Below are 20,344 nucleotides of genomic sequence, written 5' to 3' on the forward strand. Positions count from 1 at the left end.
TGGGAAGATTCTAAGGCAGAGGCGTGAGAACTGAAAGTGGAATTGGAGTCATAAGGTTTCCAGTGGCATGCCTCCTGTCTGAGAAGCCCCTTCATCGGTGGCCCCAGTAGTTACCAAATTTAACGTTAAAAATGTTACGATGCTAGTGCGGGCCTGTGAACCGCACGATCGAGGTTCGATTCCCAGTCAGGGCACATGCCTGGGTTGCAGGCCAGTTCCCAGTTCCCGGCAGGGGACGCATGAGAGGCAACCATACATTGATATTTCTCTCCCTCTCTCCTTCCCTTTCCCTCTAAGATAAATGAATAAAATCTTTTAAAAAAATGCTACCATGCTGTAGACCCCCTATCATTCTTTAAAGTCAAGTTGCTTTAAACTTTTTACTCATCCTAATCAATCATATTGGTGAAGTAACTGGTAATAGAAATCCTACGCTTTGGGAAAAACTGACCTCCAAGCAGCACACTGGAAAAAAACTCTTCCGAGCAATGGGTCTGAGCAGCCTGTGGTTCGAGATGAACCAGCTGACCTTCCCAAACCTGTTGGGAGGCTGCACCCTGGTGTTGCTGGGTGATTATGACCCACGGACATCCGAACACCCATCTTGATTATAAGACGTTCTGGACTCATCTGCTAGGTTTCTTTTTTAAAGTATTTTATTTGTTTACTTTTAGAGAGAGGGAGAGAGAGGAGGAGAGAAACATCAATATGACAGAGAAACATCATCAGTTGCCTCTCATACGTGCCCCAACCAAGGACTGGCCCACAACCCAGACGTGTGCCCTGACCTGGAGTTGAACCGGCTACCCTTCACTCTGCGGGAAAACGCTCAACTGACTGAGCCACGCCAGTCAGGGCTCTGCTGGGTTCTAAATGCAGGTTCAGAAAAGAGATTCCTGGTGAAACACACATGATTGCTGATGGTCGCAACCCCGTGTGGTTTCTGTGCTTCTGGGCTTCAGTGAGAATATGAGACCTCCTTCCCTGGTGTCATGTTCAGTAAGGAGAGTCCCCACAGTAGACTTACTAGGGCACTGAGTTGTTTAAAAGTTGTTGCCTCCATTATATTTAGAGGAGGTCTGTTGCCCAAGGTCAACTGCTAAGTGGGTGATGAGGCTACTTACGTAGGTAAGTGTTCTACTCAAAGGCCTGAACATACACAGTGCCTTACATGTAGGGAGCATTTGGCAGTATTTGCTGACTAGGAGCGAATACGGCATCACTCAACCCCACCTACATCTCTGGGATGCTGGTTATTCCATATTAGTTAACGATCAAAATTCCCACATCCCTGCCGGATCAGAAAGGAAAAGGGAAAAGTAGGGGAGATTGGCTTCCTGTTATCACAGGTCAACATCCTGGAAAGCCAGGGGCAATCACTCAGTGCCTGGAACTTCCAGCTTTCTGACTGTTCCTCCATCCTCAAACACAGCTGTCTCCTGCAATCAGCCCCACAGCTAAACTAATCAGACAATCTTAGAGGCTACTGGGCAGACCAATTTCAAGTGACTTTTCAGACTGAGTGAAAGAAAATATTTACCCCCAAAATGGTGCACAGGAAGCACCATTTTTTGCTTGGTTCAGTGCTGAGCAATCAGATAGATTAGATTGAGATGGAGGAAAAATGTTCAAATTGGTAAGAAAATCACACAGCAAAAGTATAAAACTTAATTCAGAGTGCGAAGAGGAAAAATTGGCTCTTTTCACATTATCTTCTTAAAAGCCAATGATTTTCAGTTAATATGGATAAGCAAAGACTCTAAACCATTACTCACAGTCTTTTCATGACCAGCATCTGTCAGGCGATAACCCAGCTGAAGCCAGGTTCATTAGTTCGAGTTTGGTAGCCTGCCATAGAAGGTGGAGGCACACCTGGCTGGTGTGGCACAGTGGATTGAGCGCCAGCCTATGAACCAAAGTGTTGCCAGTTCGATTCCCAGTCAGGGCACATACCTGGGTTGTAGTCTAGGTCCCCAGTAGGGGATGCATGAGGGGCAACCACACATTGATGTTTCTCTTTCTCTCTCTTTCCCCCTCCCTTCTCTTCTTTCTTAAAAAAAAATGCTTTTTAAAGAGAAGGAGGAGGGGAGATGAACTGAATGCAATGTGGAAAGCCCTTAAAACGAGAAGACTCATGACTTGTAGGTGAGACAGCCTCCTGCAGTTTGGACCTTGCTGCTGCAAACTTCCTCTGGTTCCAGCGGCTCTAGGTTTCATTACCCTGCAGACCATGGTACAAAGCTTTTGCTGTCCTACAATGCCCGTAGGTCGCAGGCATGTAAGACACATTACAGGTATCTGAAAATGTCATTGTTCCCATAAAAGGAGGGCATACTTGCTCCCTCTTAAAGTCTCTTCTGGCGACCCACTTATATGTTAAATAGAGTCTAACAAATGCTTAGGGTTTTAGAAATGTAATGTTTTACACAGGTTGCTCTTTGACAATTACATACAATAGAATATGGTATCCAATTTACCCGATTTGGAGCAGCTTCATTTCCTCCTATAGAAGCAAAGGTGGGGGTGCTGTGCTCCAGAAATAAGTTTTGTGCAAGAACCCACACTGCTGTCAGAGTCTCCTCGATGGAGAGAGGCTGCCGTCTAGCACGGGCTCTGGAGAGCAGCAGCCAGCCCCCAGACGGCAAAAGCAAACCTCAGGCTCCACATTTTGTGGTCTAAAATGAGTCCGTTGAGTGTGCTGGGCCAATTCATTTATGGTGCAAACAGTTCCCACGTGCGACAAAGTCCGTTCTGCTCATGAAGCGGTAGCGAACGGGGCTGCAGAGCATTTCCATTACTTGCAGCTCAAGCTCCACACCCCTCTTGTGCTCCAGGAGCCGAATGGGGTTCCGGTGAATCTCCCTCTCCCCCCGCTGAGTTTGCCCTCTCTGGGTGGTGGGGAAGGGGGGGCGCAGGTTGGTGTGTTTTTATTAAGGACACAGGATATTCATTCCGCGAAGAGCTGGACCACAACTCATTTCACTAGCCATCCACAGACGAACATTTTTATTATTATCGATCTTTTACCAGAACAATAAGACAGTGATGTTTTAACTTAGCTTAACTTTTAAAAATTGATTTAAGAGAGACATCGATTTGTTGTCCCACTTATTTATGAATTCACGGATCGCTTCTTGTCTGTGCCCCAAGCAGGGACTGAATCCACAACCTGGTGTATCAGGATGGTGCTCTAACCAACCGGAGCACCTGGCCGGGGCAAGACAATGGTTTTTTTAAAGAGTTAATGAGCACACTTTTTCTGTTTGTCTTCTACCTTTTAAATTTCCACACAGCAAAATAAATTTTACTCTTTTTAGTGTTTAGTTGTATGAATTTAGACAAATGCATATACTTGGGTAACCACCAACACAACCCAAATGTAGAAGTTTCATCAACTTCTGATTTAATTTTCATCTTTTTCTTTTCCTTAAAAAAATGTGAGTTTCTGAAAACATTAAACAGAATTGACATATAACTCAGCAATTCCATTCTTGGGTACAGACCCAAAAGAATTAGAATTTTGCGTTTGTGTCCATGCAAAAACGTGGACACAGGCTTTCATTGCAGCACTTTCAGAAGAATCAAAAGGTGGAAACAATTCTAATGTTCATCAGCAGATTAACGGATATGCAAATTGTGCTCTAGCCACACAATGGAATATTATTCAGCCATAAAAAGGAACGAAGTGCTGATTCACGCTATAAGGTGGATGAACCCCAGAAACGTGTTTCTAAGCGGAAGAGGCCAGAGACAAAAGGACACATGTATGATTCCCCTCCTATGAAACAGACAGAAAATTCACTGAGACAGAAACACAGGCTGGTGATTGTTCAGCGGCTGGTGTTAGACGAACGGGGGGAACGGCTTCATGGGTGTAGGTTGATTTGGGGTGATGAAAATGTTTTGGAGCTGGACAAGTGGGGTGGTTCCCCCACACTGTGAATGTACAAAACCTTACTGACCTGCTCACTTTAAACGGGCCCATTTTATGTTGTGTGAACTTTACCTCAATAAAAATTAAAATTTTAATCCAAGGAATAGTTGAGAAACACTTCAATTAGACCAAGTAATTAATCATTATTAATGTGCTAACAATTTACAATTTTCAAATTGCACTTACCTACATAATCAGTAGATAGTTATTATTTTTTGCTCCCTTTTTATTTATTGATTTTAGAGACAGAGAGAGAGGAACGGGGAGAGAGAAAGGAACATCAATTTGTTGTTCCACTTATTTATGCATTCACCGGTTGCTCCTTGTATATGCCCTGACTGGACATCAAACCCTCAAACATGGCGTATCAGGACAACACTCTAACCGACTTAGCTACCCGGCCGGGGCTCATAGGAAGGTACTGTTATTTGAATATTATAGATAAAGAAATTACAGGTCAGAGAAATAAAAGTGTGCATGACCAGAAAGTTGCCCGGTTGGGACTTTAAGATGAGTTCCCAACCCTAGTCTACTGCCTGGCCTTCCAGCATGATAGAAACGTTGTAGCATCTTCACCAAATGGCACTGATCTTGCAGAAAGAGAGAACATTGGCAGGAGGCCTAGGGTCCAGGGGAACAAGTTGAATGGACAGAAGGAAAGGCAGAGGAGAAGAGGAAGAAGAAATCAATGACAGAGGACCCCAGCACTAGTGTGATGAAGGAAATCACGACAGTGGGGGACAACGGGCAAACAGGTATGGGGATGGTGGGGGACACAGAAGGACAGGGGCTTTGAGCTACAATAAGCACCCCCACCAGGTAACTCTAAATCAGGAGCTTCGCCACCCCAGTGACCAGAGGGACTGCTCCTGGGGCTCCCTTCCGCAGCCCCCCCCATCCTCCCCCCTCTCTGTCATTTTTCCCACTTGGAAGGGACCAAAGACAAAACAAAAACTGAACCATGTCTTTATTTTCAGTCCCACCTCTCACCCCACCTCTACTCAACCTCTCTCCCTCGGCCCCCCACCATCTCTCCCTCTGGCCCCGCATCTCTCTCTGTGGTCCCCAGCATCTGACTCGGAAGAGCACTCATACGGACCAGGCTTGGTCTGGCCTTTCTTGTCTTCGTCCAGTCCTCCAACCGACTTCCACCCCTGGCTTTTCCCTGAGAGAGATTAATCCCCAGCAATCAAGGCTGATTGCTGATGAAGACATTCAAGTATTGTTCAGCACAGTTTAACTCTTCTTCATTCCCAGCTCTCCATTCCAGAGTAGGAATTTGGCTTGATTTCAAATAACTGAAAGCTCCTCAAAGTATTTTCCCAAAATAAAAGTGCCTCTTCCCCTTCAGATGAATTTTTCCTCCATCCCTACTACCACCCCAACTAAAATACTGCTTGTCTAAACAGCCCGCATCTCCTTTTCATCACCAAATTTCAGAAATATTGGTGCCAGGTCACAAAGCATATCCAGAGGTGTCCAACAGGGAGCCCACTGTCCAAATGTGGCCCAGGATGGCTATGAATGTGGCCCAACACAAAATCATAAATTTACTTAAAACCTTTTTTTCTTTTTTCCGTGGCTGGTGTGGCTTAGTGGATTGAGTGCTGGCCTGCAAACCAAAGGGTCATCAGTTCGATTCCCAGTCAGGGCACATGCCTGGGTTGCAGGGCCAGACTCCAGGTCAGGGGCAAATGAGAGGCAACCACACACTGATGTTTCTCTCCCTCTCTTTCTCCCTCCCTTCCCCTCTCACTAAAAATAAATAAAATCTTTTTTTTAAGGATATAGCCATAACATTTTTTAAAAACCTTTTTTTTTGCTCATCAGTTTTCATTCGCGTTTGTGTATTTAATGTGTGGTCTAAGCCAACCCTTCTTCTTGCCGTGTGACCCAGACACACCAAATGTCTCTGGGCCACCTTGACACGTTACCGTTTTTGAAGCATTTTATGGGCTCCATTTTCCTGTCCCATTAAGGCTAACTCAGTGAGGGCCCCACATCATATGCAGAAAGCAGCTGCTTCTTATGTCCCCGTGTTCTCTGCCCTGGAAAGTGGAAGGACTCAGCAGAACCCAGAGAGATGTCTGCCATCTCTAATTGCAGCCCCAGTTACCAGAATGTTAACTTGTGGTTCCAGGGAGGTATTTTCCTAATCATCATAAAAAGCAGCATATATCTTTTCATTTGCCTTTCCCTCAACTAGGCCCAGAAATTCTCCCAAACTCAAAAGGGAGAATTTCAGTTATTTCCTACTCTTTTGGTGATGAGGACAAGGTCAGGTTTCTGGTTGTTTTTTTTTTTTTTTTCCTTTAGGGGAACAATTTGTGTCCTTGTTGTGACAGCTAGGGAAAACTGAATAGAAAGATATTTTTTTCCAGAATGAGTGAGCAAAGAACACCGGCTATCATGTCAACCACTGTTTATTCATTCTTTTGCCAAACTATTTCTGAGCAAGTTGATTATGAGCCAGGCACTAGCCTAGCCATTGAGGCCACAGAGATGAATAAGACACGAGCTCTACCCTCAAGGAGTCCACAGCATGCTTAAGGCCCAGACGAGGCAAAAGAAAATTCCACTGTGACACGACAAGAACGATGAGAATGTGAAAGACACGTGTGCAATGCTTTCTAGGCACCTGGGAGGGTTCTCCCACCTGGACGGAGAGAAGAGAGTGTCAAGGACGGCTTGGCAGAACAGAACTGATGTTGGCGATCAAATACTAGTCATGGTTTATCCGCCTTGGAATGCACAAAGGGAGAGCTCCGCATGTCCTTCGGAAGTGCTGGCTGTAGCCGGAGATTAGCTGAAGGACACGTACTTTGTAATTCTGAACAGGCCACAGGAAGGCTCACACATGAAATTCCTTCTGGGTCTCTTGGCCTGAGATTCGAGGGTACTTCACTCCTGTTAGGGCAAGGGAGATTGACCTTTAGACAGAGACCAGCAGATCAGGAGACCCACATATTGGCTCTCAGAGAGTTCTGGGTTTTACCATCCCTGAGCCAATGAATCCCTGTGCACCTTGAGGGGAGCTCTTTAACCATCTTGCTTTGAAAAGAAGCGATAAGCATTGAGATTTCCTCTCCAGGGGCCAAAAGACCTGGGAACTGGGCTTCTGTGTTCGGCCCCTGGCTGGCCGGAGGGATACAGTAATGCTTTGTTGAGCATGCCTAAACTGCCGATGTAAACTGCCGACTGCAGAATGATCGAGACTTATGGAGATAAAAATTGCAAAATGGGCCCTGGCTGGTGTAGCTCAGTGGATAGAGCACGGGCCTGCGAACCAGACGATCGTGGTTCGATTCCCAGTCGGGGCACATGCCTGGGTTGCAGGCCAGTTTCCGGCAGGGGCCAGTTCCCTGCAGGGGATGCACGAGAGGCAACCATACATTGATGTTTCCTCCTCTCTCCTTCCCTTCCCCTCTAAAGATAAATAAATAAAATATTTTAAAAAAAATTGCAAAATGGCCCTGGCTGGTGTAGCTCAGTGGATTGAGCGCGGGCCTGCGAACCAGAGGATCGCGGTTTGATTCCCAGTCAGGGCAGGGCACATGCCTGGGTTGCAGGCAGGTTCCCTGCAGGCCAACTCCCAGCAGGGGACGCATGAAAGGCAACCATACCTTGATGTTTCTCTCCCTCTCTCCTTCCCCTCTAAAGATAAGTAAATAAATAAAATTTTTAAAAAATTGCAAAATGCCCTACTGTGATTTATATTGAGGGAAAAGGCAAAACGATACCTATAAGACAGTACGTTCTTAAGATGAAAATTAAAAGATGAAAATTAGCCCTGGCTGGTGTAGCTCAGTGGATTGAGCGCGGGCCTGCAAACCACATGATCGTGGTTCGATTCCCAGTCAGGGCACATGCCTGAGTTGCAGGCCAGTTCCCGGCAGGGGACACACCAGAGGCAACCATACATTGATAATTCTCTCCCTCTCTCCTTCCTTTCCCCTCTAAAAGATAAATAAAATCTTTTTTTAAAAAAGATGAAAATTAAACCATGTATTAAAAGAAAACATTTTTAAATGTAGACAGAAGTTAATACGATAGAAGAGAACTTTTTTTTCAAAATTGTACCAAGCTCCTGGACACCCAGTGATTAAAAAACTGAAATTTGCATCCCTCTTAGAAAGGGTCCAGATTTCTTTCCAATCACAACTAAAATTCATTTCAGGTAGGTGAGGGCCTGACCAGTGTCTTCCTTGTTGTGGTCACCTTTATTACTCAAAGTTAGCTTTAAAACGAAAAAAAAAAAAAAGGGTTTCCTGAGTAAGAGCCCAGTACAGGATCTTTAAGGCAGAGAAGACTGAGCTGCAGAGAGCAGGCAGGCAGGCACCTAACATCTTCACATCCCTCGACTTCACGTCCTCGACTTCACATCCCTCTAGCTCCTAGAAGAGCATAATGTGAGCCTGTCTGGAGATCAGTGCCTGTGCAAAAGTCTCATCCTTCACTCCTGAATGGAAGGAGGAAGAACTTCATCACTTGGAGAAAACCAAAATGTATTCAAAGTGTGTGTCAGTTGTTTGAAAATGTAGCATGTCTGCTTGGGCGCAAAATTGTAACGAATATCTATCTAAGCCTACTGTGGGCCAAGTACCCGGGTAGGTCTTCTGCATGTCCTCTGCCTTCTCACAGCTAATGCTTTGAGGTAGATGCTATGATTATTCTCATTTTACTGACAGATGTGGAAACTGAGGTATAGAAAAGCAACTGGTCTAGCCATGAGGGATGTGTGATGCCTGACACTCGCCCTACCCTCCAAAACTGTGAGTGGCAGGCCAGCAATTTGGTCCCGTGTCCTGGTGGCTCCAGAGACACGCCACTAACCATCAGAGCAGTGTTTCGTTTTGTTTTCCAACCAGGGGTGATTTTTGTCACCCAGGGGACATTTGGCAATGTCTGGAGACATTTCTGGTTGTCACATCTAAGTGGGTGCCCTTTTCCCACAAGCTTGGCAGGAAGATGGGAGAACGGGGGGGGGGGGGGGAGAGAACAGAGTGGGTGACACCAGGCAAGTCCCCAAGATGGTGAACCTCAATTGCAGGGCCAGAACCCACTAGGACTGTTCAGGCAAAAGAGCAGAAGGGGCGAATGTATGGAAAGGGAGCGACGTAAACAGTGAATAATACGCAGGAGATGTGCGGACTCCACGAACTGGGTTGGTAACGCAGTGACTGGGGCTTGGAAAATACCCGTGCACAGTTTGCAACTTGTCACACTTAAGTCCACTGTGAGATTTTTTAAATCTGTCTAGTGAGTTTGCTCTGAAGTACCATGCTCACCAGAGGACTTCGTTTTACTAAACTGACATACAATGAACCTTAAATTTGTCCCAATTCTCCCAATTTTGGGAACAGAGGACAAAATGGAAGCCCCCACGCCATCCCAAAGGTTTTCAGGACATCAAGACCTTGATGTGGTTGACCCACTTGGCTTGATAACGGACTAAAATTGCACTGAAATTACTTCCATTTCATGCAGAAGCTTGAAATAGGAAAGAGATCCTTTGAAGCAACAACTATAAACAGTAAGCATACAGGTTAACAAGTAGCAAACGTAGAAATAAGTATCTAGTTCCCAAACCTGGAATTAGTTCTTTTTAGGTTGGGGCAAAAATTAAAGACAAAGTCTTACTTTCCCAAGTATTCAGCTACTCTGAAGCCGTAACAGTCATCTTCCTCTCACAATAGGGGGGCGAAGGACCCAACCAAAAGGCGGCAAGGCTGTGTGGCTCTTCCCGCCCTGGCCCCAGCGCTGGCCCCGCCCCCTCACGACGAGAACCCGCCCTTTCCGGCCCTCGCGTCCACAGGCCCCGCCCCCTCTGCTCCCCGATCATCCTCGCGGCTCCCGTGTGCACGGAAGATGGCGGCCACAGTGGGAAGGTTGCTGCGGGCTACGGTGAGTGGCTGCCATTTGGGAACAAGTGCGGAGGCAGTGTGGTGCCTCTGAGAACGTGGCTTCCAGACTAAGTCCCACTCCTTTGCGGTTCGGGGGATGTTTCGCTCTTGGAAGGTGTCAGCGGGTAACGGACCCAGCAGCCTCTTCTAGGGAAAGCCCCTCGCGCCTGCGCAGAACTTCCCTTCCCCGGCCCTCTGCTTTGGTCCCCTCCTTTAATGCATTCTGGCTTGGAGTTGCAGGTGCCCAGACCTCTCTCTACCTGAGCGCACGGGCGTGGTCCTGGAGGAGGACTGCTTGCCTCAGGTCCTGGTTCTGTAACAGACTCTGTGACCTTGGAAAGTGACTTAGCCTTTCGAATCTCAGTTCACTTTCCTTACCTGTAGATGGAAAGAAGGACGCCTACATCAAGGTGTGGCTGGGGGCATCCACAAACTGCCGGATGGAAATCAAAGTGCTAATGTAACCAAAGTGCAGGCGCCTTTCTCCTCCCACCCGCCCCCCCAGATGTGCCTCCAGGCTTTTCTCCTGGCAAACCCCAGTACCCTCGGTGCTACCCACCCATCGCCTTTCTCATGGCGGGGTTCAACGCAGGCACTTCTTCCTGAGCCATGCTGGGCATTGAAATTGAACAAGCATTTCCCTTGAGCCCCATCCAAACTTTCCTAGATGCTGAACTTTGCTCTACTTGTTTGTTTGTCGGTCGGGCTGGAAAGGCCTTGTCTTTTCTAAGGAAAACCTTGACGTGGTAGAATGTCTCAGCATTTTCATCCCGGCAGGAAGGCTATTAACTGCCCGGGGCCTGGCCAAGTCCCCTTGGTTTTTGAACCCTCCGTGTTGCTTTTAAGAGCATGGAGTCTGTCTTTATGCCCTTCCTTGCAGTGGTTTTTTTTAATGCATATATTTAAGTAAAAATTATATATGTTTGAGATGTACATTATAACTTGATATACTTAATTAAATGATTACTACAGTCAAACTAATGAGTATCTCTCTTCATGTAGTTACCTTTTTGTGTGTGTGATGAGTGCCCCTGAAATCGGCTCTCCTGGCATATTCCCGGTGTTCAGTACAGTCATCATGCTGTACATTAGCTCTCTGAACTTACTCATCCTACCTAACTGCAGCTGTGTACCCATAACCAGTATCTCTTGCATTCTTGAAGGAGGAGGATGTAAGGGAATGTTAAGAACCTGGAGACCTAATCCATGCTCTTAGAGTTTTGGATTGGTGTGTGGTTCATAGAAACAAGGACAGCTGAGGCCCCCACTGGCCTGTGCCCTGTCAGCAGGGCCAGCCTTTAGCCACCATTCTGAGACAACTTCCTAATATAAAGTGTTTCTCTTACCAGGCTGCCCGACACATGAGCACCATCTCTGCCTCTGCAGTTCTCAGGCCTGCTGCTTCTCGAAGAACGGGCTTGACAAATGTGTTGTGGTCTGCTTCCAGTCAAGCAAAATTCGCCTTTAGCACCAGTAAGTGTTATGCCTTGTGTTGACCCAGGCAGTGGCAACACACGTCGTCTCTGGACAGGGGCTCTGAACCCTGGCTGTATGTCCATTTGGCTCTCCTGGGGAGCTTTCAGAAACACACCCGGCCCCGGGCCCACCCGGGGCAAAGCAAGTCACTCTGGAGTGAGACCAGGATATTAATGTCTTTTAAATCTCACCAAGTGATTTTGCCCTGGCAGCTCAGTGGATTGAGTGTTGGCCTACAAACTGAAAGGTTATTGGTTCGATTCCCAGTCAGGGCACAGGCCTAGGTTGCAGACCAGGTCTCCAGTTGGGGGTGCATGAGAAGCAACCAATTGATATTTCTCTCCCTCTCTTTCTCCCTCTAGAAATAAAAATAAATAAAATCTTTGAATAAATAAATAAGTGCAATCTCACCAAGTGACGCTGATGTGCAGCCAGGGTTGAGAATCCCTGAGGCAGACTGCCCTTGTGTCCGTTTCCTTGTTGGTTCCCACAGGTTTGAATTCTGGTCGAGGAACACGGGTCAGGGTCGGCGGGGGGAGATGACTCAGATGCTTCTGTGGCCGGGAGGGGTGTGCGGTAAGTGCGAGTGGAGGCAGCCTGTGAGGAACGAGGCTTTTGGATTCGAACCTGTGTGCAGGCTCCAGTTGGCCATGGTGCACTCCCTGGACTCTTCCATAATCTCAGAGTGAAGCATAGCTATTTTTTAAAGATTTTATTTATATTTAGAGAGAGGGGAAGGGCGGGAGGAAGAGAGGGAAGCATCAGTGTGCAGTTGCCTCTTGCCCGCCCCCTGCTGGGGACCTGGCCCACAACCCAGGCATGCACCCTGACTGGTAGTCAACCAGAGACCCTTTGGTTTGAAGACCCGTGCCCAATCCACTGAGCCACATCAGCCAGGGCATATTTCTTGAGAATCACACTCTGTTTTCTAGAACGCGGGCTTTGCTAAGGTCAGCCTCAGATAACGAGTGGTATTTGAAAATGCCTCCTTTAAATTTATCTCACATTTGAAAAAGTCTGTGATGGTGTGGGGGATATACTTTAGCAAAGCCTTTGTTTACGGGTGAAATGTTCTAAAACGGGTCCCCAACCTCCAGCCTGTGGACTGGTCTGGGCCAGTTGGGAACCAGGCCATGGAGCAGGAGGTAAGCTTGAATGTAATGTGCTTAAACCGTCCCGGAACCATTCCCTCACCTCGGTCCGTAGACAGATTGTCTTCCCTGGTGCCAGAAAGATTGGGGACCGCAGTTCTGAAAAGTTTTACAGTTTTACCACTGTGGAACATTAAAAATTTCCGAGTAGTGATTTGCTGTCACACATTTAAAACTAACTTTGTTACCTATTCTATATTCCCACTTCCAACAGCTCCTGCAACTTCTGTGGCACAGGCATTTTGACACGCGATCTCTCTGGTCTCTTGATTTCCTTTGTCCCGTATTGTAGACAGAAGCCAGTCCTCTCCGGTTCTGACATAGCTCCTGAATTCTTTTCATTCTTCCTGGTCTTCCCGCCACATACCCTTCCTCCCCATACTTCTCACTCAGATAAGGAAATCTCCTAACTTCAGTTGCCCCTCCTGGGTTCCTCTCACCATCCCCCCACCCCCCACCCCCGCCCCAAGACTAATCTTCCTAAGAACAGCCAGCTTCCACCTCCTATAGAAAACCTCCAGCAACTCCTTTATCTCTTATTTTAAGAACACTCCCCACCCTGGCATCTCAATGTCCCCCCCCACTCACCTGCTCTCCCTGTTCTGATCAGACCCCATGTTTGGCCTCTTCCTCCACGCCACCGGCCCTGTCCCGTCTGGACTTGGCAAAATTGGAACCATATTTAGGATCCATGTCCAGTCTCATGTCTTCCTTGATTCCATCCCCACCATCTCTGGTCATCTTTTTGGTTAGTTTTCCATGGCACTTTTCAATTGAATTTGTGTACAATCCAGAACCATGGGAGGAAAAATAATCTACACAAGACGTACAGTTGAACTGAACCTTCTGGTTAATTTATACAACTAATGAATCATTGTGAGAGCTTGACATAAAATCATAGGTGCTCGCTTTAGCAGATGATGAGCTCTGCGTGCCTGTGGTTTTTTTCAGGTTCCACGTACCATGCCCCAGCCGTCACCCAGCACGCCCCCTATTTTAAGGGCACAGCCGTTGTCAAGGGAGAGTTCAAAGAACTGAGCCTGGATGACTTCAAGGGCAAATATTTGGTGCTTTTCTTCTACCCTCTGGATTTGTGAGTGTCATTTCTTTGATTCCTGAATGTCATTCTGAGCGCAGGCAGAGATCCCTGCCTGCACGGTGACGCTGTCCGTCTCTAGGCAGCCTCCTTGTCAGGAAGGGTTCTTTCTGAGCTGATGGCCTTGTGGGTGCAGCTTGCATCTGTAGCCAGTTTTCAGGTGACAGATTTAGAGGGTGGCGTGGCGTTCGCTTTAACGCGGTAGGGTTTCCGTAAGGCCGCTGTGCGAGCTCGGGAGCGGTGGCCCCTGCAGGCCAGTCTGCGGGGGAATGTTCGCTGGTCCGGAAGGAAAGCAAGGAAAGCACAGAGAGTTTCCTCATGAAACTACTTAATTTAAACAAAATTGTTCTTCATTCTTAGAATATGCCTCCCCACCCCTTCCCGCATTTCTGGACGTGGTTCTTAAATAGAAAGGTGTGTCCAAGGATGGTCAGCCATTATGCCATTTTGCCTTTAGGCAAATTAAACTAGTTTTTACACTATCTGTTCATATTTTAAATCCTTGTTTTTAAACTCTCTGATGAGAATTTCTGCCCTTTTTCTCCAGCACCTTTGTGTGTCCTACGGAAATTATTGCTTTTAGTGACAAAGCCAACGAGTTCCGTGACGTGAACTGCGAAGTTGTGGCCGTTTCTGTGGATTCCCACTTCAGCCACCTGGCCTGGATCAACACGCCGAGGAAGGTCTGCCCATCGCTCGCCTTGCCTTTGCTCTTAGGATCTCAAAACAGAAAAGACCCCGTCCAAGGCTAGCCTGGAAGTCGCTAAAGCATGCCTTGCCTGAGATGGGCTGTTCGTAGGTCCTTCCCTCCTGGCAAACTCTGTTGGCGCGCCCGCGTCTCCCTTGCCGTTGCGTGCGTGTTTGCTCCCTGCTGCACTTCCTTTCTCCAAGGTACAAACAGCGGCGGAGAGCTGGCTCAGCGGGGCGGGGGGACAGCTGGGTCTGTCCCCGGTGCCCCGTCGGTCCCGTGCACCCTGCATGGCTTGTGGGGTGGTGGGGAGGTTCTCTGACTTCAGTGTTCCACATGATCCGTGTTTTGGCCTAAAAACGTGCTCAGGAGAATCAGAATTTCTAGCTAGAATGCAGGACTGTCAGTAACAAATTATTCAGGGGTTTTTTGAGTATGCTTTCATTTTTATGCTTCAGAAATTAATCTTCAACGATTGTAAATACATTAAGAAGTAGAAAAAGAAAGCTCTGTAGTATTAGCCAGGTTTAAATCCTGCTTCTGTCCCTTTCTAGCTGTGACCTAAGGCAAGTTACTCAACCTTGTCTGCCTCAGTGTCCTGATCTTCGGGAAGGTGGTGACAAACAGTAGTTTCCACTCCAGGGTCGTTGGGAAGAGGAAGGGAGTCAATGGAGCTGAGAGGGGTGCTTGGCCCGTCGTTGGTGCCCAGTTCCTGCTACCTATTGCCATTATTGTGGGTCTCAGATGTCGTGTGACCTGGCCACGAGCATTGTGAGGACACCCGAGTAACAACCTGTCTTGTTTGTGTTTTTATCAGAACGGCGGTTTGGGCCAAATGAACATCGCGCTGCTGTCGGACTTGACCAAGCAGATTTCCCGAGACTACGGCGTGCTGCTGGAAGGCCCTGGCCTCGCACTAAGGTGAGATCCTGTTTAGGAACTTAAAACGGCTCTTCATGTTTAGCATCATCCCACTTCTTAGGGGATTCATAGAGACATTTGTAGAGACCTTGGCAAAGCATTCTGAAAACCAGAAATTCTTAACTTTAGCTTTTTAAAGGTGAGCCCCAGTGAATGCCCCTTGTGAGGCTTGGCAGTCTCTCAGAAATGGCCTAGACACGTTGGCCCCACCACCACCCTGTGGCTCTGTCTGAAGGACATCGTGTCCACACTGCTGCGCTCTCCTGTCTGAGAGCCACCTTCGGGGGGGGGATGCATCCTCGGCATGTCGGGGAAGGGGGACCACCAGGGCAGGAGTTGGCACCCTGGAATGGGCGGGCTCTCATAAGGTCCTGGAATCAAACCAGCCGAGTGTGTTTGTGGTTTTGGCTCTTGTTTTTAAACTCGGGCATTTATTTATTTATTTATTTATTTATTTATTTATTTATTTTTAGGGAGAGGGGAAGGGAAGGAGAAAGAGGGAGAGAAACATCAATGTGTGGGTGCCTCTCACATGGCCCCCACCCGGGACTGGGCCCGCAACCCAGGCATATGCCCTGACCGGGAATCAAACTGTGACCCCTTGGCTCATAGCCCATGTTCAATCCACTGAGCTACACCAGCCAGGGCTAAACTCGGCTTCTTAATAGCTTAATAATATAACTTTAAATAAGTTATTTACTTCTTTGAGTCTCAATTTTTTCATAACTAAAATGAGAATCTACCTCCCAGGTTGGTTGTGAAGACTAAGCAAGATGAGGTGGCTAAGGTTGTTAGCACTTTATGACCCCTGTGTAGAAGGTCATTACTGTCCTCTTTCATTCTGTGGTTAGATTTTCATTCCTTTGAGTGTGGAAGCCTGCTTTCTGTCTTTAGTAGCCCCACATGCAAACACAACCTTCCTGGGAGGGATGAAAGCTTTCCTTAGAACTAGCACCTTGATGGCCACTGAGTAAAGGAGGGATTGGGTGGAACTTGACCTCCAGGAAGCAGGTGAGGACCCCAGACTGTGGCTCACAGTTTGGCTCGGGCCTGCTCACCTGCCCTGTCTGGTAGTTAACCTTTGGCCTGCTTTCCTTTTGCATTATACCTGGAGTTTTAGCTCTGGGGGCCACGGTGGAGCATGGGCCTTTTTCAGTCCGAGGAGATTGCTGTCTTCCATTACCAAAATAAAATCCAGCTCTGACAGAGTTGGCCAGGCCAGGCAAAACGGTGCTGGCTTTTTCCTCCCTGGATCCTTCCCTGTCAGGTTGTTCTCATTTTGCAGTTACCTCCCTACTGGTTTCAGTTAGGACTGACCGGGGGAGGGGCTGAGTCTGGCTGTAGGATAAGCCTTCCTTCTGGAGTCTGTGGGCCCTGCTCCGTCCTAGCTCCGTGTCTGCGCCCGCCTGTGGACTCCGGCGCGGCTCGCCTCCAGGAGCACGCCGCAGGGCTGGGCCCAGCGAGGGAGAAGCGCCTTTCTACCTTGTGAGTTTTCTCCAGCTCGCCTTTTCTCAGAACAATGAGCACTTGGAATGCCATACCCTTTGTTTATTTATGTATTTGTTTTTAAATTTGCATTGCTATTTACTGGCTGACATTGGTGAATAAATATAAGCTTCAGGTGGGTTCTTCCTTCAGATTTCTGCTCTGTATAAACTTCTTTCTGCAGAGATTTTCCCGTGGGATCTCCCTCACCCTTTACCCAAGAATTCACTCATTTCATAAGTATTTACTAAGTACAGATAAAATACAGCTCTGTCCCTTCCCATTTGCCTGTGGTTTCTTGCCAAGAGCTGATACAGCAGCCCAAAGAATGCTTGCAAAATCACTAATAAGGAAAGAAGTATCTGCTCTCTGTGACTTTCAGATACTGTGTGACATTCAGGTTACATTTGCCTGTTTTCCATGGTGGCCTGGTCCAGTCCTGCATAGCAATGAAAACTTTGTTTTTCAGCATATGATAGCACTTAATAAATGCTTTATTAGGCAGCGTGGAAGACAGAAGAGGGTAGAAGTTAGAGCCTTTCTAGTTCTGGTACTGCTGAGGCACTGATGGGGACAACTTGTTACGCAGAGGTCTCTTCATCATTGACCCCAATGGAGTCATCAAGCACCTGAGTGTCAATGATCTCCCAGTGGGCCGAAGCGTGGAGGAGACCCTCCGCCTGCTGAAGGCGTTCCAGTTTGTGGAAGCCCACGGAGAAGTCTGCCCAGCAAATTGGACCCCGGATTCCCCTACGGTAGGTTTCTTTACCAAAAGCCCTGGGACCCCCACTGCCTCAAGGGCTGCTGGTCTGGAACATCCACAGAAAGAGTCTGCCCCTTGGAGCAGAGCTGCAGATGGTGTGTGAGTGGGCGAAGCTGCTGAGAGGTGGGACCAGGGGTTAGGCAGACTGTTACTGTGACTTTTACACATGTGTTTAAAAGGAAACAGACTAGCCTTTAAAAAGTTAAAGAACTTTAGCGTAAAACTTAGGACCTTTCAACTCACTTTTGAAACTACAGTACTATCTTAAAAGTCAGTTACCTAATTAAATGTTTGTATTTGCAGATCAAGCCACATCCGACTGCTTCCAAAGAATACTTTGAGAAGGTGAATCAGTAGATCATCCCATGTGTACCTGCAGCTTCTCAAAAGAACCACAGTTGGAACTCTTAGCATTTCAAAGCTGATTCTGTATAGAAGGCGAGAAAGCAATTGTGCTTGGATTCACAAATATTACTCTAAACGTTCTGTTTTTGTAACATTGGCTAAGGTTTTTTAAACATAGTTACTAACATGGGTCCTTTGTTGGTAACGCTTGACGGCGTATAGACAGCCTGGCCCACCCGTTTCTTTGATCACGTCTTCGATGGGAAGCGCTCTTCTTAGCCCAACTTGAACCTTTGTGTGCCCCAGTGCCCAACTGGTACCAAAAGCCTCTGATCAAGGGTCCTGAAATTCTCTTCTCGAATTTCTTTGTATTGAACTGAATTTCCTTTTGAGGTAACAAAGATCATAGTTTTAGGTTGTTAGCATCAGCAGTCTAGTTTAAATTCAGCTCTTGGAGTGGAGACATATGTGATGTAACATGTGAATCATGTTTTTAAAATAAGCACAGTGGCAAAGTGACTTCACTGGTCATGCATGTTCCTCATCCCTGAGATTTGTAGTTCATGTAATTATTTTATTAGCTGACTTCGTGTCTACATACATTTCTAAAGCTCAATCGAGCCCTGGCTGGTGTAGCTCAGTGGATTGAGCGCGGGCCTGCGAACCAAAGGATTGTGGTTCGATTCCCAGTCAGGGCACAGGCCTAAGTTGCAGACCAGTTCCCAGCAGGGAACGCACAAGAGGCAACCATACGTTGATATTTCTCTCCCTCTCTCCTTCCCTTCCCCTCTAAAGATAGATAAAGTCTTTAAAAAAATTAATTGAAGGTAATTATAGGGGATATTTATTGAATCCATGGATTGCATTTTGAAATCAATATTATATTTTCTGAAGTGCTCAATGTAAAGTATATAATAAAAAATAAATATGTTAAAATATTTTCATTTTTAACACCATTAATTGTTGGTTTGGCTTATGTTGTGGGGCTCTAGTTTTCCTCCCGACTATGTCCACAGACTTCTACTGAGCATTTAGCCCAACTCAGGCCCCACACCCAGGGAACTCGTGTTAGGGGGCACGAGAAATGGAAGCATTTATTCATTATTTCAGTAAACCCTGCAGTGCCTGCCGTGTGCCCGGTGCTGTTGTGGAGGCACAAGAGTGACCAAACAGTGACAGGCCCTTTCCTTCATGCACTTTCATTCTAGAGGGGGAAACAACAAACAGAACGGCACATGGGAAGTTTGGAAGGAACGTCAAGTGGAGCGAGGTACAGGTGGGTCCATCACGGACGCTTTTGCGGGGGAGACGGGCCTCTCCAGGTCGGTTTGCTCCTCTGTGAAAGGAGGGCAATCATTGTGCCTGTCTCGGGGTTTTGGTGAAGTGAAGGCACATGTACCAAGTGAGGGCAGTAGGGGGATAAGAAGGTTCCGGGCAAAGGCCCTAAGGCAGGAGTTCAGTGGGGATGCAGACTTGAAGGGCCTTGTGACTTCACAGAGCAGTGGAGGGGAATGGTAATGAGCCCGGAGTGCCCTAGGGGCACACCAAGAGCTTTGGGCTCTATTCTGAGATGGGAAACATCAGGAAGGTTTTGGGAAGAGTTACATCAACTTGTTTTCATAGGATTGCTAGCTCCTTTATTAAGACTAGATTGTAAGGGTCCAAAGAGGGTAGCAGAGAGGTCACCTGGGCTGGGTCGGTGACACCTGCCGGTAGAGCCAACAGTAATACAGGTGTGCTGACTACCGGGGACAACAAATACATTCCTGGGTCACGGGAACAGTAAAGAGAGGAGGGGCTCTTTACCCAGATCTGGGCATCAGGGAAGGCTTCCTGAAAGAGATGAACTTTTGAAGATTGTTGAAAAGTGAGCCAGGTCAGCTGAGCGAAAGGAGCTGCACGTGGGCCTGAAGAAAACCCTGATCTGGGTTCAGGTTCCCTGAGGGGAAGGTGAGGCAGGGAATAGGCTGGCTTGTTGGTGGCCCAAACCCCGAGGCAGGTACTATTCTCCTCATTTTACAGGTGAGTAAACAGACCTGGGGAGACTGACTTGACTAGGGTCACAACCAAGAAGTGGGTGGTGCTGGGTCCCCAGCCCAGCCCCCGCACCCCAGCCATCACCCTAAACATCCATACTGGCTTCCACCAACACACACAACCTCTCCTATCCCAGTGAGGGGGCAGGGGAGGGGGCTACAGGAAGAAGGGAGGTGCATTTTCTCTCTCTACCAAATCCCCCTGCTTGATCGGGAATCAACAGAAAGACATGGTTTTGCCCCAGAGCTGGAGGAAAAACTAGCCCAGGGCCAGCTTCAAGGCCTGGGCTGGGTTAAACGCTCTGATGTTGGCTCTTCTCAATCTTCTTAAACTTTCAGTTTTCACTGGGCCATGAAAATTATGTAGCCAGTTTTGACTATCCCCAATATCTGTATCCTGGGCTCTAGAGGGCAACAGAAGGGATTTCCGAGGGCATGTCCAAAAGCTTACGTTGGTGCTGCGAAATGGGGATTTTCTGGGAAGTGACCGCTCCCGCCCTGAAAGCGGCCGGGCTACTTTAAGGGATGAAGCAGGGTCGAGATGAC

General features: G+C 47.5%; 1 protein-coding gene across 1 annotated transcript; it reads left to right on the top strand.

Moving 5' to 3' along the window:
- Nucleotides 1-9,750: 9,750 nt before the first annotated feature.
- Nucleotides 9,751-18,265, top strand: PRDX3 (peroxiredoxin 3). Its single transcript, XM_037059655.1, has 7 exons — nucleotides 9,751-9,838; nucleotides 11,187-11,310; nucleotides 13,416-13,557; nucleotides 14,108-14,243; nucleotides 15,066-15,169; nucleotides 17,244-17,409; nucleotides 17,721-18,265. Exons 1-7 carry the CDS (start codon nucleotides 9,803-9,805, stop codon nucleotides 17,772-17,774), a joined length of 762 nt encoding a protein of 253 aa, XP_036915550.1. The 5' UTR covers nucleotides 9,751-9,802; the 3' UTR covers nucleotides 17,775-18,265.
- The last annotated feature ends 2,079 nt before the right edge of the window (nucleotides 18,266-20,344 follow it).

The sequence above is a fragment of the Sturnira hondurensis genome, unplaced genomic scaffold (assembly GCF_014824575.4).
Source record: "Sturnira hondurensis isolate 20B ecotype Veracruz unplaced genomic scaffold, ASM1482457v3 Scaffold0011253, whole genome shotgun sequence".
Lineage (NCBI taxonomy): Eukaryota > Metazoa > Chordata > Mammalia > Chiroptera > Phyllostomidae > Sturnira > Sturnira hondurensis.

Bases quoted from the DNA above. Each gene is read 5' to 3' on its own strand.
- PRDX3 (XM_037059655.1), top strand. From the start codon at position 9,803: ATGGCGGCCACAGTGGGAAGGTTGCTGCGGGCTACG. The intron at 13,558-14,107 runs GTGAGTGTCATT...CTTTTTCTCCAG, and splicing joins TTCTTCTACCCTCTGGATTT to CACCTTTGTGTGTCCTACGG. The intron at 17,410-17,720 runs GTAGGTTTCTTT...TTGTATTTGCAG, and splicing joins GGACCCCGGATTCCCCTACG to ATCAAGCCACATCCGACTGC.